General features: G+C 34.2%; 1 protein-coding gene across 4 annotated transcripts in view; it reads left to right on the forward strand.

The window, feature by feature from the left end:
* Positions 1-18,457, forward strand: part of LOC114879379 — a 167,770-nt gene that overhangs the window by 16,168 nt on the left and 133,145 nt on the right. For all 4 annotated transcript variants that reach the window (XM_046288683.1, XM_046288682.1, XM_046288680.1 and 1 more), the window contains exon 3: positions 9,548-9,948. In XM_046288683.1, the coding sequence (XP_046144639.1) occupies positions 9,548-9,948 (401 nt within the window). The remainder of the gene's footprint in view (positions 1-9,547; positions 9,949-18,457) is intronic.

Here is an 18,457-nt window from a genome sequence, read left to right on the forward strand (position 1 = left end):
CTACAACATAGAATTTGCCGGTACATGAAACGACGAATGAAGCTTCGCTTTTAACCTAAATATACATTATGCTTATTTGCTACGGACAGGATCCCGGTCCCTTACACTTAGTACGCGGGCCTTGTACACTAACGTAGATCTTACAAACTAACGCGGGTCTTACATACTAACGGGCGCGGATGTGAGCGCGGTCGCGAGGCCGAGAGCGAATGCGCGAGAGCGATCGGTCGGGAAAATCAGGAGGGTATGACCCGTTCGGGCCGGTGTTTTTTATTACGCGCTGCGGTGTGGAGTCGCTGCCCGCTTGCCTTGCGCGGCTGTCTCCTCGCCTGCAAAGGTAGAACCATTTAAGCAGACGAGGTGACGACTAGTCCTGGCCAACCCTGGGTTAAGCCACGGGATTGGACAGAGCCGGTTGCCAAAGTTCGCATGCGGTGCCGTGTAGGCTAGTATTCGGAACCCCGCGGTAGAACCAGCGGCCGTTACGAACACGCACTAATTTGGTCATCCCGGGAGATTGCCACGGAGATAGCGAAGCTAGTCGCCTACAGCAGATGGACCTTCTGGGAGCTGCCAGCCCGTGGTGTAGTGCAATACCAACGGTCAGACAGCCGGTGATCTCTGTGCCAGGAAATTGCCGTGGCGCAGAGCCACCGGTGCTCCGGTCCAGACCGCCTTAAGCTGGGTATCCACCAGTATCAAACGCCCGTATCGTATCACCGTTCCGAACCCTTCTGAATAGGCAGACGTTGCCTCGTTGCATGCAACGGCATGCTGCGGCGCGGACAACATTTCTTCGTTTCTTGATATAAACGGTTCGGCAATAGGACTGGGCCACTACAGGCGAGGAGTCTCGTTTTGCTGCGTGGCGTTCCAAAGGAACGGAGGCAACGGATCCATCCGAAAAATTTGTCGATTCTTTGCTGTTGCATCGAAGGAAAGGTTCATGCGTTGGCACTTGACATAGCGTTTCGTGCCGTCACTTGGGTTTCAATTTATTTGAAATCTTGCGGTATTATTGGATTCATTTCAAAAGCGATTAAATTATTTATGAATTTAACCTAATTTAATTTAGACAAATTTTATCGTCTAAATATATTTAAACAGATCAATTATCTTCGGTGCTACGCTGTACATAAAAGAGCAATGTTAATAATCACCTGTGTGATTATTGAAAAAGGACAATGTTAATTTTCCAGAGATTTTTCCGTTGCCGAGTATCGAAAGTTCTATTGGTCTGTGATACGGAGGCGAAGGAACGGGCCGATCCGAAAATTGTCGGTTTCTTGTCGTTCAAAGGATTGGTTCGGAAACCACTTGAAACGTAAAAACAACATACCCAGGCGAAGGCCCGAAATGCTATGTCAAGTGGAAACATGACACTTGAGGCACGAGATAATATGATTTGGGATTGGATATATCAGTGAGATAATACTAATGCAACGACTGAACTTTGTTATTTTTCATTTTTTTCTTAAAAAACTGTTACCAAGATATTTGTGACGTTTTTCTGATTAAAATGATACCAAACAGGATAAGGTTTGGATAATTACACTAAAGAAACAGCATGCAGCAAATCGAAACTTCTCGCCTATAGGAGTTTATTTCAAAACACGAAGAACTATTGTCCGAGCCGTAGCACGCCGTGGCATGCAGCGAGGCAACGTCTGCCTATTCAAAAGGGTTCGGAACGGTGATACGATACGGGCGTTTGATACTGGTGGATACCCGGCTTAAGAGGTCTTCTCGGGGCCGAGGCCCCGAGGCGACTCGCCTCGAATTGCAACGATCGATTGTATTTATGCTGTGTCGCTCGCGGGAGTGGGGATACCGGCCTGGTGGGGGGCCCGCTGCGTAGTGTGACGCGCGACGCCGCGGCAGTCGTCGCAATTGAAATAAATAATTCAATATAGGGGCCGAAAATTAATTTATATACTTATTGTTTACACTATAATAATTCTGCCCATGAGTGTGCTGTTAAGCAAGCATGCTCTCTTTATGAAATAAATACTCCATTATTTTTCTTAAATTCATTTCTTCGAAATTTGTATTGATTCTTTAATCTTTTTTCGTTATAACAGTATTTTTCAAGGTACAAAATATTAATTCTTCATTAAATTTTAATTAAAATTAAAGATGATGTCGTTGTCCTCATTTATGCGCCCTTTCGATAGGCATTGAACATATTAGTGTGTTCCTACTTTGCGACCACTGTTTCAAGGAATATTTGTATCAGAATTTTAAGTCACTAAAGAAAAGTTATTTTAAGATGTCGAAAAATCATTTTATTTAATATATGTATTATTTGCGTATCTACATATATCATTAAGACTCGGATGTGTGTTTGTCAATTATAATTTTGCATCATATATTCAAAATCCGCGACAATGCTACTAATGGTTTCTGATTTATTTACTATGTTACATTCGACCCCGGTCTCCTCTCTTCCAAATATGTTACACTTGCCCTGTTATTGATCAATAGCGGGGTGACAGACATGCTACATTCGGCCCTGGGAAGACGAGTACATAATATACCACCATAAAAGCTCACGAACGAATTAGAAACTGGTCTAATGCTCCGATACTTCTTTAGCATGGAAATGAGCCAATATCAGACCATCTGTTAACTTGTGATGAACATATAATGGGTCACTTATACATCTAAATAAAAAGCTACCATGCTTTGTTATTACATAGGGAATGAGTTACATCGACGTCTAAACCGAACCATCAGAGAAAAGTTTTACTGTGTGTTCGACGGACAATAGCAGGAATTGTTCGTTCTGAACTGTTACCAGGATGCCAAATATAGATCATTGCTGTAGATCTATACTTGATACAACATGAGAGAATTATAAGACCTGTATTTATATCAAAACAGTCAGAATTGGTCAGTTCTACTTGCACCTAAAAGTGTTCTAATCTTTTAACACAATGCAATGTTCGCAAATTGTAAGTCAGATTCTGTAAAAACTACGTTTAGTTATCGCAAATTAGACTCTATAAAATATTACAAAAGAAGGAAACTTCATTTTAACCTTTTTCTTTGGAAAAATAATTGTGAAATTAACCCTTTGTAACAATATGCTAGGTATATAATGCAACTAATGCATGAACTGCACATTTTGTTATCAGTAAAATAATAGAATTATTTAGAATTATTTAGAATTAAAATAATAGAAATGATATTGTAATATCAAACAATTTTTAGTTAAATAATTTGTTAAAATAGACGTAGAGTTGGTAATTGTTGTTCTCTTCTCATTACTACTCGTGAGAATTAAAAAATTTATTTCTCACCAATAATTCACAAAATTATGATTCTTTCCAATTCGATAACAATATTAACACCATTATGATGCAGTTTTTTGACGCCAAAAACGTAATTCATAATGATTAAAAAAAAAACATGAAACATACATTTGATAATAAAATTTTTAGCAAATTCTGTGTATTTTTTCCTTCAAAAGAAAAAGAATCTTCTGAAAAAGTGCAAACTTTGCCACATAAATGAATCGAACTTTAAAGCTAATATCAAAGTATTAAAATATTCATATTGCGTTAATCAATAATTATTGTTATCTGCTATTTAACTCTCGTACACTGTTCAGAATAAACTGACCTGGAAAATAAATTCAATATTTAATAATTCTTTGACAAAATATTTTATTATGAAAAATCTAATATTTTTCATTAAAGGTATTCAAAGAATACATTTATCGAGTATCTGATTCAGGTCAGCTTTATAAAAGGGATCTGCAATGAAAAATACTTTCAACACGATAGAAACTTGAAAAGTCATTATAACTAAATCAAATTATTCTGAAAGTTCTTAATGCGCAATTAAAATATTAATTAGCTTTGGTTTTGTAATATTTATATAAGCCATTCACAGGCCAAACACCACTTTTTGATTTTTTTAAATTTTAATACCAAATTAAGTACTTGATTGCTTAACTTATACTATTTTGTCAATTACTGTACTTTTTGTTCTATAGAGGTATTCGATTAAACAAATGAGCGATTCATATGTGAATCGAACGATATGAAAATACGAATATAAGAACGAAAATAATAATAAAAAATTAAAATAATCTAACTTCAAAACAGTATACAGTTATACTTAGCTTGCATATTTATTTATTTATCCATTTTATTTTTGCTAATAAAATTTTGAACAGTATACAGCCATTAAATACCTGCATTTAACTACTATTTAGTATATCATTTAACTAATCAGAAAGTAGAATCCATTTTAACAATAACAATGTAGGCAAAATTACTTTAGGAACTTAAACATATTATAGTAAAAATTGACTTCGACATCTAAAAATTACAAAAAATTTTTATTTTAGTTCACATAAACTTATTAAATTGATTTTCAATTATCTGCTTTTATTTATTTATGCCTTTACGCGAGAGCTGAAAATGGAACCTACGTCTCCTTTCAAGTTTATACCTCTGTTACTTGTATTTTATTTCAAGATTCCCTTTGATGGTGGGTTAAAAAGAAATATCTGCGTATATTTTAAGAGAAGAACAAATAACATTTCTAGTGAATTTCACTTGAACAGGCACCGAGCTTTCATTTTTGTATTTACAGCTTTAATAAAAGGAAATGTTTGTTCCAATTCTTTGAAATTGTATTATTTATACAAAATCCCCTACTTTTTTATAAAACTAGTATCCATGATAAGCTGTTCTTAATTTTATTCCAATCCTTCTGTAAAAGTGACGTTACTAAAAATATATACAGGGTGAGTCGCTTAAGGCAAGCCACCTGAATAACTTCTACATTTTTGGAGATAGAAACAAATGTTTCAGACAAAAGTTGTTTGGTTTCGATGAACTCATTAAGTGGTGTATATAACTTTTCTTCAGATGGAGGCGGTTAGGAGATTTGAAGGTCAACTTAGTTCTTTTTAATGGAATGGGGTACTTTTTTATACATCAAACGATGCAGCTAGACATTCTTTATAAAAAAGTACTCCTATGTATGTCGAAAAGCTGGTAATTTAGGAGATATTTCAATTTAAATAATTCTTAAATTCGTACTGACATTAGAGTTTATTTATAAGTATGGTTGAACATAACGATCATTTGCATCACAGCTTTTTTAAATCGAAGAAGTAAGTTATTCAGGTGGCTTGCCTTAGACGACTCATCCTTTATATGTATATAAGATATTAAAACTGAAACAATTTTTAAACTAATAGTTTCAAGATATAAGTATTTTAATACCTTTTTTATAAAAAAAAAAAATCGCATCGATTAATGTAACTAAGTGCATTGGCGAAACTAGTGTGTAAGTTATAGGTAGAGCCATGATGCCCCCCCCCCCCCCGATATGGACTGAGTCTTTCGTCATTGTTAAACTGAAAGATTCTAAACTTCAAGAATTTCCAAATTTCAAAATCCCAAAATTCTAAGATTCTAAGATTCTCTGGTAAAACTTTGCGAAATGGAAAATAAACATTTGACACTGTTAATCCTCGGACGACGAATCCTATAGTCTCAATTTTAATTTAATTTTGTATTTCATATTATTTGCATATTCTAAATTTTGCACAATTCCTTTAAAAATTCTTCCGTTAGTATATGAAACTCTTCGGTTTCGACAGATTCGAAACTTCCAAAATTAAAAAATTCTAAGATTCCAAGATTCTCTCGTAAAACTTTGCGAAATCCAAGTTAACCATTTGACACAGTTAACCCTTGAACGGCGGACCGTAAAGAGAGTCCTAATTTTAATTTAATTTTGAGTTTCATATTATTTTCATTCTCTAAATTTTACACTATTCCTTTAAACATTATTCTTTCAATATATAAAACTCTATCGTTTAAAATTTATAATATTTTAGTATATGTTTTGTAACTTAGGGTCACCCATTGACCCTAAGTTACAAAGGGTGACTTAAGTTACATTGACCCTAAGTTACAAAGATTTAAGTTCCGGACCACTGTACTGAATGTAAGGATTGGACCAATTAAGCCATTTCTTATATTTACTACTATTACGATATCGACTAATTGGTTATAAATTTTACTTCATTTTGTTTATTACTATAATTTAAATCAATAAATATTTTAGTTTTGTAAAGTTAAATCTGAATTACTGTCGATTTCATGCAGTATTACAATCGATTCGGGGTGAGGGACGATTGTAACATTTTTTTTTCAGTCTACATTTTTATTAATAACTTAGATATTGTCATACAGCAAAATTGCTATAATTCAATAATGCCAGATAACTATGTAAGATTTTGGTATAAGGAGTTTTGTTGTAAATGCAATAGTTTTTGCGTAATTGTGTTCCAAAATTAAAGTGTTACTACAGTCCCGGTTTACAATTTTTACACGTTTTTTATAAATGGACTTACACCACTTTCACAAGCAATGGTCTCTTTATTTTTATTTATAATAAAAAGTCCAATTTTGGAAATAATATACTTTAGATTTTATACTTCAGATAATGCACTTTAAATTCGAGGAATTAATGAGATAACACGATTTTTATTTTTTGCATGCAATTAATTTACCGCGAACGTTAATTGCATATTATCAGCAACATTAGAACATAAAACTGGTTATAGGAAAACAGCTTTTCACCACGTAATAGAGGTGAGGTTGGGAGAATTTAATTCCGAAGTACTTGATTGATCCAATTCCTTCCATGGATCACTATCATATTTTCACCTCTATTTTTCTGATACCGATGTGCTCGAAACTCGTCACAGTAATCAATAAACATCGACATCCTCGATACTTTCCTCAGTATTATATCGCTTTAAGATATTTTACTTGTAAACTGATAACATACCGAAAATTATACGACAGAAACTAATAATAGTATTGAAAATTAATTAATCATATAAAAAATCAATTAATTAATAAAACGTTATAGTGTTAATATTACAATACTTCAAGTGTTTTTACTTATTAGCTAAAAAAATATAAAAAATGTTAGAAAGATATCAGTGAGATAAATATATAAAAGTATTATATTATTATCATAGTACTCAAAGTATTTTTATTTATATTTTGGAAAAATATTAAGAATGATGCTATGAAACATAATAACAGAGGATTAATAAAAATATGATTCTACATTACTGTATTATTTAAACAAAGAATTAAATCTTCCATAGTATAACATCTTAAATATCTGAATTCAATATTTTCTTATACAATCCGATTTCATTTTTTTCTGGTCCAAACCACACTCTTTATATGGGATTAAGAATTTCATATAAATGTTGACAATTTTTCTACATGGATGGGCAAAAATCGCGAAGCGATTGGAAAAATTCCTTTTTTTCCTTCACAGAAATTTTAAAGTATACATACCTAGGACACATTATGGAAACGCACAGCGTGATTCAATATATCAAAATTGTTGCGTTTTCTTTTGAAAATTATTTGCCAGTGATAATGACTCTAAACTCTTGTTATCATTTTAATGTGCGAAATCCACCCTTTAAATTCTGAAATGTGGAAGGTGACATACCCTATCTTGCGTTTGACAACTTCGCACTAAACATAGAGTCATCGATTTAGAGGGTAAGGGTTTAAAAAGATTTCGTACATTAAAATGACGACGATAAACTTTTTAAATTAGTACCACCGAGCGATGATTTTTAAAATAAAACTCAAGAATTTTGGTACGCTGAATAACGCTGTAGGTTTCTATAATCTAGGTATCTCAGGTATATTTTAGAATTTCTGCGAATCAAAAGAAGGAAAAAATAAAATTTAAAGAAATTACGAATTTTCCCAATCATTTCGCGAACTTCTTTCCACCCTGTATATTGAAATTGCCAGTAAAAACATGAGCAGCCAAAATCCTTTAAAATGCATCCCTACACATGAATCTTTACTGCATATATCTGTCATTCAGCATAATAGTGGTATATCGTGCAATAACCACGTACAAAAAAGTGTGTTCAAAAATTCACCATTTTAAAATATGGGAATTCGCACTAAACAAGGCTTCATTCATAAAAATTATTTAATCTCAATTACAAGCAATGTTTTCTTGTGCTCAAAACGAGGACCTCCTTACAAATCTCTTCTTAATTACTTTATTTGTCCATATTCCAGGCGGCTCTAGGTTAGGTTCTCCTTTGATCTTAGACTCTCCTTAAACTCTCTTTAAGTTCTCTTTAGGATCTCTTCAGGCTCTCCTTTGATTCTTTCAAAACTGAAGGAAAATGGTTTTATTGTGCTATATCAACGGGGTGCCGAGCCGTTCGTGCGCGACCTACGTCAAGCCCCGCTTTCGTAACCGACGCTGCCGTCCCTGAGCACGCGCGCTGTGCGCGTTCTGATTCGCCAGTGTCTTTCCTTAATAATTCAAAAACGAAGCTTCAAACAACATTTTCACAAAGGAACTTCACGGGACCAACGCGAGTTCTGAAACACCCTGTAGTTACCCTTGACCCAAGAATATCTACGCTGCACTCGACTGTAGATAATTTTTGGCTATAAACAATGAACATTGAAACATTATAGTAAATTTAATTATTATATAATGCGTTGTAAAGTAAAAGTTGCCCTTTTCTCTTTGACAAATCCCAGCAGATCAAAATGAAATCCTCATGTCTACGTTTCCCTTAACCAAACTATACTATTCATGTGACATTTATTCCAAATATGTCTTCAATAGACATCTAATTTAAGGGTCAACAGAAGTGATGGTCCAGTCTGAATCGAACTTCAGTGCCTTCTACCGGGAAACTACGAAACTCACGACGATCCTTGTCTCTCCTGCATAAAAAGAGAAGGACAATGATTTAGCGATTTCGTAATTCAAAGATTTTGTGGCGAAGAAGCAATATTTTCTCACGATTATTTTTTTAAAATATTCTTCGTACAATTATACAGCGACGTACAGAGCCCGATTTTGCAATTTGGTTTTTAAAACCTGATAAAAATGCGTTTCTACAGAAGAAATTTTGTACAGTTTCTCCCAAAAAACGTTTTATAGCACCTTCGGTATATTCTTCTTGAATATGAACATCATAATCATTACGCGTTTCTCTGAGAATTGGTTTTCAAAAAGCATGAATTATTTTTTCTTGTTTCATTGCTACTCCATTCAGGGCCGGTTTTAGAAAAATTGGCGCCCTGAGCAAGATTATTTTCACGCCCATTCAGGGGTTCAAAATTTTTAAGAAAAAAACACAAGGTAATAATATGAAACGATGAATCTGTAGTTAGATTGTAAAAACTGTTAAACTACATAGCAGCTTTACTAATCTAAATGGATAGATATATGTATGTAGAATGTAGATGAATAAACTAGAGACACCAGGCTGCGGCGCTCCTTACAGATCTAGCGCTCTGGACAATTGCCCGGCCGCGCCCTGAACAATTGCCCCCCCCCCTCTAACGCCGGCCCTGACTCGACTATAGATGCTAGTATCACTCTTAATAATTCTTAATTTTTAGTAAAAACTACATCAATCAGTCTAATTTATTATTAGTTATTTGTTATAATTGTCGTATTAAAATTACAGTAGTTTTTTTGTTTATTATGTTTACAGACTTCGTGTCAAACAGCACGCAGCATTTGCACACTTCCTCGGAACCAACAAGAAGTGTCCGACATACATCCACCTCCGTTCCATCAACTTTACCTCCAACGTTTTCGACGACGTTCAAAACGGTAATCAGTACACCAAACGAAGTAACCAAAACGTCAGCGAGCTCGGTGAGAAAGGCGCAAATGCCGAGGATAACCTTGAAGCTTCGAGAGAATGAAACAATACCACAAATGTACATGAAGGCGGGGATAGCTTCGTACAAGAAAGGAAACATTACGACTAGCGTCCTGGCGCATGGCCTAAGTCTCGAGGGGTTAATCTTCAAGACGCCGGAGGGAACGATAAAGCCGTGGCCGCAGAAGTGGTTCTTCACTGACCCCTCTTCCGACTTTCAATGGAAGGTAGGTGCATTTTATGCTTTTGAACGAGTGCAACAAGGGTGAATGTCTTATGTAAACCGAGCGACGCTAATGTATAGCTATTAATTACGCTGCCTGTCGTGCAATTGGTAATTATGTATAAAAAGATTCCACCCCCCGAGAACTATTAAGTCAGGAGCGGATTAAGATTTCTGGAGTCCAGGGCTATTAAACCTTCAAGGGCCACTAACGTTCAATTAACGGCGCAATATGTACGTTTACAGGGGGCGGTAAAATTGGTCCAGACTATACAAAATTCAAATACACCCATATCTCGCTAGATACGTTCTGGAAAAGTTGACCGTAAAGTGAAAAGCCGTATAACGAATCAATTATTTTGATATAAACCCATACAAATCCAATTAGATCTGTTCCAATTTTTTATAAAATAATATAGTTTTTAGTTCGGAAAGCATTTTATTCCTTTTATTTCCTATCAAAATGCTTACATAAAAATAAAAGTAATTAAAAAAGGCCGTTATAGCGAAATGCTGTATAAAGAGCGACCGTAGAGCGAGGTATACAAGGTGTATCGTAAATCATTAGAAAAGTAATAAAATAAACCAAAATGATTTTTTAACTTAGTAATACTTAGAGGTTTCTTAGAGGTACTTTCCTCCAATAAATTACTTTTGTTAATAATATCAAATATTTAAAGGATGTTTTTTCGAATACTTGGGGGATTACTGTATCACAATTATTATCTTTCTTTTTTTCTAACTATCTCATTTCTGCAAAATAAACAATTTATGATTATTTTTTATTAACTTATAAATTTTTATTAACCAATACTACTATTTAGAATTTATTAAAACGTCATTTTAAGAGTTTTCTATTGAAGGGGGAAGGCGATAAAGTATTTATACTATTGCACAGGATAATAAAATTCATAGAACCGGCCCTTTCCTTGGTCGATAAACTTGGTTTAAAAATTCCAAGTTATTCCAAATAAAATTAAATAACTTTTAATTCTGAAGAAAAATAGTGATTTACACATAAATAATATTACAGGAGAAGCATATATCAAAATTTAAATACAGTGGAACCTCAATAATTCGAACCTCAATGGAAAGGAAAAATAAAGTTTTTAAATAAAAGAAGTTCAAAACACAAAAGTTTGATTTATAGAAATTTTGTGTGACAGTTTCCACTTGTGAAGATGTAAAGAAAGACAAATTGATGTTATAAAGGTCAATTGTTTATTGTATACCTATAGCCAAATATACAACTCATGCATTATACAGGGTGTCCTTACTATAAAACAATCTCATATAAATATAGGCTTACAAATGCTTTATTAAAAAACTGTAACAAAAGCTCGAAATAGTAACTGGCGACATTTACTTACGTTTCTTTCATTTCAATGTGTCGTCCATTGTTATAACAGGGAATTCTTCTGTTACAACAGCTGCAGCACTTCCGTTTATGAAGCCGTAAATGAAATGCATGTCGGTATATTCTTGACTGGAGAAAATTCATGGCATGTTGACATGAATAGTACAGCATACTAATTGGGCCATTTGCATAAAAGCAAGTAACAGCATTTACTAGAAATTGTTATAATAGATACTCGATTCCGTATGCAAATAAAAGCATTTATTAAAACTACTATTTATTAACTCTTTTTCTTTTACTTATATTTCATACTTATATGCATTTGCTTATTTTTATGCATACGACTCATTATTGATAATAACGCCAATCACATTACTTCTCTAGAACGACTTCAAGTACCAAACATAACTTGGGTAAACAGATCAAATAAATATTGTCAATCTGTTCGAAAAGCAATACGAAAAACAATATTTTATAATTATTTAACGAAGCATTTTTGAGGGTATTTATGTCATTTTTTCTCATTTTCACTCGTAGTCTGCTAGCAAAGTAATGCGGAAAAAAGTAAGAATGTCCTGTATACTTACAGGTACAAACATAATAATTATGAAACAAATTTTATACTCCAAATATTACTCTTGGTAAATGTTCGGAAGTGTTACTCCTGTCAGAATCGAGCTGATTTTTTTTGGGGTGGTTTCTTACAGTTAAAAAACATCATATTTAATATTATTATGGCAGTGCATCAACAAAAACAATGTCAATAAATATTTTTTAAAAGATATTTATTCGTCGATATTTCGAATTTTTTTTCAAGATTTCTAAAAAAAATATTTTGTTATTTCAAAATACAATAGATATACAAACTATTTTGACAAATATTTATTATAAAATTGCTGAATAGCATCGAAGATGGCATGTACGCATTCACTGTGCGCGGTGAAAACTCGACGAAATAGAAAATCGGCAATATAACCAGCCATGTGGTAATCACGTCGTCCGAATTTTGGGATATTACCACAACAATTCCAGATGTAAACAAAAAACAAAACATGCCCCACGAGTTGAACAGTAACATATTAAATTCGTTTTGCTGACTAGGGGGCTAGTGGGGGATAAAAAAGAAAATCTTTAAAAAAATATTTATTGACATTGTTTTTGTTAATGTGCTGCCATAATAATATTAAATATGATGTTTTTCAACTGTAAGAAACCACACAAAAAAAAATTAGCTCGATTCTGACAGGAGCGACACTTCCGAACATTTACCTTACTCTTAATTATTAAAAATATCTGTGACTTTGCTTTGTGCTATTATTTCAGTAAATTATAAACAGGGATTTAATACCAATACAATTTTGATACTGATATACTACCGAAATAGGTAAATACCGAAACCATTATAATACCGAAATAGATAAATACCCAAAGTTCGGGTTAAAGTACCGAAACCGAAATAATTACCGATATTTTTTCGGTTTTCCTTTCGGTGACATTGTAAATTAACTGCTTTAAACTGCTTTCGAAATAATATCTTTATAATCCTTATCAATTCGAATTAAAAACACAATACATATAATAAATAGAGTATCTCAGGTCGGGTAGTACAACCAGGCAGGGGTGATTCTATAAGCAAGAATAAGCAAAAAAATAAATTTCTTTCATTTAAGCTATTGTTTTCGAGAAAATTGAATTCGAAAATACGTTGAATACATTGTTAGGGTTAAGGTATGTAACTAAATACATTAGGGATGTGCAGCCCGACTAATGTGCGGCCTGACTACATACATAGTTGGGTGGTCGGTCGGAAGACATCGGGCGGGCCTCCGATACACGGGTGCCAGTAGGGTAGCCCGACTATTTCGGGTTCGGTCGGGTATAGTCGGGCTGATTCGGACGAGTTCCCGCGGGCTGCACCCCGCGACCCAACTTTTATGTACTTGTTAATGCTTGTAATAAGCATGTTCAAAATCTATTTTTGTATAAAATGAACATACAGGTGACATGGAATGAAATTCATTTCAAATAAATTCGTTACAAGTATTATTTTTCCATATAAAAATTATCTTATTCCAAAATAAAATTTTGCACATGCTTATTGCAAGTATTAACAAGTACACTCAGTCCCATCGAAGTTGTCGCAGTGAAGTTGGCGCACTAACACATTAACGCCGCGTCGGTGAGCCGATGCACCCCACCTATCGGCTCACCGACGCGGCGTCAGTGTATTAGTGCGCCAACTTCACTGCGACAGCTTCGATGGGACTGACGATGAGTGTACTTACATGAGAGTTGGATGGCGGGTCGCGGCCCGCGGGAACTCGTCCGAATCAGCCCGACTGTACCCGACCGAACCCGAAATAGTCGGGCTACCCTACTGCACGCATGTATCGGACGCCCGTCCGAGCCCGTAATATCGGGTACCCGCACATCCCTAAACTACATACATTGCTTTACTAATATTAAATGTTTGTTGATGAAAGTAGCTTACTGGATATAATACTTGAAAAATTTTCGATCGTGTTCGTACCATGCCGATCAAGAGGGAACGGAAGTAGATGACAGAAAGTCTTGTCGGTTCTTCCCATGATTGCATGAGGCCCTCTATATCGCATTTTATAATAGTGTACCTCACCAATTTTTCTGATATATTATTATAGTATATCAAAAAATGTTAAAGATGTATCTTTTTATACGTGCTAATTCGTTCATTTAAAGGTTGAAAACCACCATCAAAGGTTACCCAGAAAAACAGTACTTAATGAAGTCAATGGCAAATTATTACTTGTCATAAAAGGACAATATTATGGGCATTATTTTTACTTTAAAGGGTTGCAAAAAATAATATTTTTCAACACCTTTTTTTTCGAAAACGAAGGCTCAAACAAAAAATTTATTGTTTTTTTTCGGTTTGTTTTTGCTTATACATAGAATCACCTCCCGCCCGGTTGTACTACTCAATCTAAGATACCCTGTTTAATATATGAACAGTAAATGGATAATAAACTTCATAAATTAATAACTTTGCGAAATTTTTGTTTTATTGCTGCTCTATGAGCAACATTAAAAAAATGGAAGCCTTGCAATCGATAATTCTCCGCACGATTGTTAATGCTGCGTGGTATATTCGGAACCAAGATCTCAGAAAGGATCTCCAGATAGAATCTGTTATAAGCACAATATCACGTCACGCTGCTAGATACAAAAAAGGCTAGAAAACCATCCTAATCTGCTGGCAAATAACATATCGCACATCTATCCCGAGAAGACTGAGTAAGAAGCACCCCAACGATCTGACCAACTAGGCCCTAGCTACTAGGATATGCAAGTTTATTGAGAGACGTATTTAACTCTAAGGCATGAATCACTGGGAAAATGCCTCCAAGCTATTATCCAACCCGATATATCGATTTACCGAATGTTCTTATGAACAAATTGTAAATCATCTCAAGGAAAATAAAAAAAAAAATTATTGCTGCTAGTATTATTTAATCGCTCTTGTAAGCTCACTTATCAGATTGATGAATATTTACATAAGTACCTACGTTCATGTTACCAATTTCGAAGATTGATTGTCATTTTTAAATATTTTATCCCTTCTTCATTTTTGTCATAACGACCTTATGTAGTTCGGCACGTCGTCGTTTGAAACGTTGAACCATTAGCGTAGTCGTGGCAGCAATAATGATAGCAATGTGAAACTTGTTTTTGCTCGCAATTTGTAAGCATTGTATAAATTACCTTTAATTAAACAAGGAGTGGATGAAAACAGGAGGAATGCTGATTATTATTCTTAACTGGGTATTCCATATGTACATACATATGTATGTATAATATCGGTTTCGGTATGACTTTGCCAACGTAATTAACATGATAACAATGCTTACAGAATCTACTGGTTTTACCATAAGTTTTAAGCTTCTATTTCAAAAAAATGTAAACGAAGGTAAATATACCGGGATATGACGTAATTCCAATATTTCAGTATTTCGGTATTTCGATTTCTACATATAAGGGTTATGAAGATGGAACCGAAAAATATCGATATTATACCAGTATTTTCAGTTTCGGTATAAGTTCCTGATTATAAGTCAAGTAAACTTCGATTTGTAGAGGTCAGAGTTCTCTTGACTTCGAAACGTCCAAGTATAAAATTCCAATCAATAAAAGTTGGAGTTTAAGTTGTAGAGGATTTTACAGTGGAACAGAAATTAATGAAGAAAATTTTCGAGTTATTGAGGTTCCACTATATTTCAAAATATCTAGAAAACTGAAAAAATGATACACAGGGTGTCTCTGAACGGGTAGTCCAACCGGACAGGAGGTGATTCTATAAACAAAAATAAGCTGCAAAAACAGAATAAATTTCTTTGAGCTTGTGTTTTCGAGAAAATTCAATTCGAATATTCGTCGTGTATATCTACACTCACAAGAAAAGTACTCGAGATGTACCTCAACAGTTTAGTTATAATACATCAAAAAATGTTAAACATGTATCTTTTCATACGTGCTAATTCGTTCATTTAAGGGTTGAAAACCATCCCCAAGGGTTACCCCGAAGAATCGTTTTTTCTACATATGTATCTCGAAAACAAATTGGGATTCTATTATTTGTCATAAAGGGACGATATTATGGGCATAATTTTGAAGCTAAAGGGTTGCATCCCCTAGCTTATATAAAGAAAAATAATACTTGTTAACGCTTTTTTCGAAAATAAAAGCTCAGACAGAAAACATTTATTGTTTTTTTCGGATTATTTTTCCTTATAGAATCACCCTCTGCCCGGTTGTACTATCCGACCTGAGACACCTTGTACGTATGGAATTTTAACCAAGAAAGACAATATTGTCAAAATATTATTTAGAACAGTAAACTTCCTGTTCTGATGTTTCTCGGACATTCACTGCACCGGTTGTTATGTATTTTACTTCTAAAAAACACGACTACCTCTGTCAAATCATAGAACTAAAAGAATTTCGAACGACATCGACGAGTGTTCGAGTAGTCGTACCAAAAAACCATTTACGAGAAAAAATATACGGAACAGGATACAAGTTCAAAGAAACAATGCTTTTCTGTTTGTTAATATTTCGTGCACGTTGCTTTCGGGAATACTATGCTCGTCCTTGAAACCGCTTGAAAATTTAAGGACGATCTTCGCAGAGCCGAAAGGTTAATTCGTATTCAGCATAAATATTGATCGTGTTGCACCAAAGACATTTAAACTGAAGCACTCGTACCGATCGATAGTCACAGAGTACGTTGGTGAATCTAAAAGTAAACGAGGAACTCCCAGTCCCTTTATTTTTACATCGCCTTTCTCACCAAGTCATCCATTATCTTTCATCTCTTATCTCGTTGCCTTGGAAAGCAGAGACAAAGATGCACTAGCACTTCTTTAGAGATTATTTTGCATTTGTCCTATTCTTATCCCTCTACTTATTCTTAACACGGATATTATACAGGGCGCTTAAAAAAGGTGTAAGGTAAATACAATAGAACTATGAAGACGCTTATTATTTTGAGAACTAAGACTTTGATTCTGAAATAAAAGTAATCGATTAAGTGTTGGATGTCTATTTTTTAACGTTCTACAATAGACTCTCATTATATTGCCACATGAGTGATTTGAATTTCACATATTAGTACCGTCCTTATACCATCATAATCTAAGAAGATCATACACTTCTTTCTTCTCTGTCCATCTTAATGAGAGCTTGAAAAATTTCTAGTTAAAATTTACTAATTGGACGTTATTTTGTAATACAGCGTTAGCCCGCAAAAATTCGAAAGTTGTTATTTCAATACAATTTCGGATAAAATTCCGAAAGCGACAATTCTTCGATTTTTCTGAAATTTTTACCAAAGCTTATTCTTGATTAGAGAAAAAAGTCTCTAAAAGGATTTTTGGCGACAAAGCCTCGTTTTCCCCCAAGCCCCCTTCAAAGTTTTGACAGTTCTTACTAAATATCTCCGAAAATATTGATTTTAGAGAAAAAAGTTTCATACAAAAAATGAAGCTCTTAAAAAGCTCTACAAAAAAGATTTGATGCATTTTTCACATAAATATATTATTTTGGCTGTTATGTAAACAAATAGTAATTTCTACACTATCGTTGATATCATTCCCTACCTTATCGACACAGCGCAGTATAATTGGCGATCTGTTTCGAACATATAATTCGCACTTTCCGGCAACGCTTTCATGAAATAATAATAAATTAATTATAAAAATAGGTGGAAACGAAAACGTTACACCTATTTAAATACATATATAGCCTAACTTAACTTTAATTTCTTTTTAAGCCAACAAAGAACATTGTTTTATACATTTTCATTCAGTTGATTGCATTTTAAATGAAACGGCCGAAAACATAACTGAGAAAAAATAATATACGTAATATTGTATTTTGCAATAAGATGTCAAATCTTATAACATTTTATGTACGTCATAAAAAAAAATTGTGGTTTTTAACCTAAACTCATGATTAGTTACGTTATTAGGTGAAGAATCACGATTTTCACTAATTTTAATTGCTTGCAACTTCTAAATGCGTTAATCGTTTTTGATGACATGTTCAGCAGTTATATAACTTATGTATATTTACAAAAAGTACATTTTAAATTTTCATTACAGGCTCAGTTACAAAATTTCTAAAAAGTGCTCTTCATTATTTTTTTTCACGAATTCGACGAATTGTAATTTTTTAAAACGACGAAGTACATCATCTAGTAAATTAATTTTCATAGCTTCTCAAGAAACCTGAAGTTACTTGGTTCAGTTTTAAAAAAGGTATTCTGATATAAATTGTGAAGGAGCGCCTCGATTGGTGCGCGCGGCGCGAGGTTGATCGCGGAACCTGTTTTCTCAGCACAGCGCCTGAATGTCCAGAGGCTTCCTGGGTCCACATAACCTTAAAGGTCGATTTATATTATCCGTTTAGACCCATAGACATAAGAAGTATAGACGGAGCCTTTCTACGAGGGGTAAGTGATAATCGCGGTAAGGGGGGAACTCATCTGACTTCGACTATTTTCGTAAGCGCAGACTCGGGTATGTTCGGCTTTTCGCATCCGTACGATGAGTTGCAATGAATTTGTCGCAGTGAAGTTGGCGCGCTAACGCATTCACGCCGTGTCGGTGAGCCAATGGGC

Source organism: Osmia bicornis, chromosome 14 (genome assembly GCF_907164935.1).
Source record: "Osmia bicornis bicornis chromosome 14, iOsmBic2.1, whole genome shotgun sequence".
NCBI lineage: Eukaryota > Metazoa > Arthropoda > Insecta > Hymenoptera > Megachilidae > Osmia > Osmia bicornis.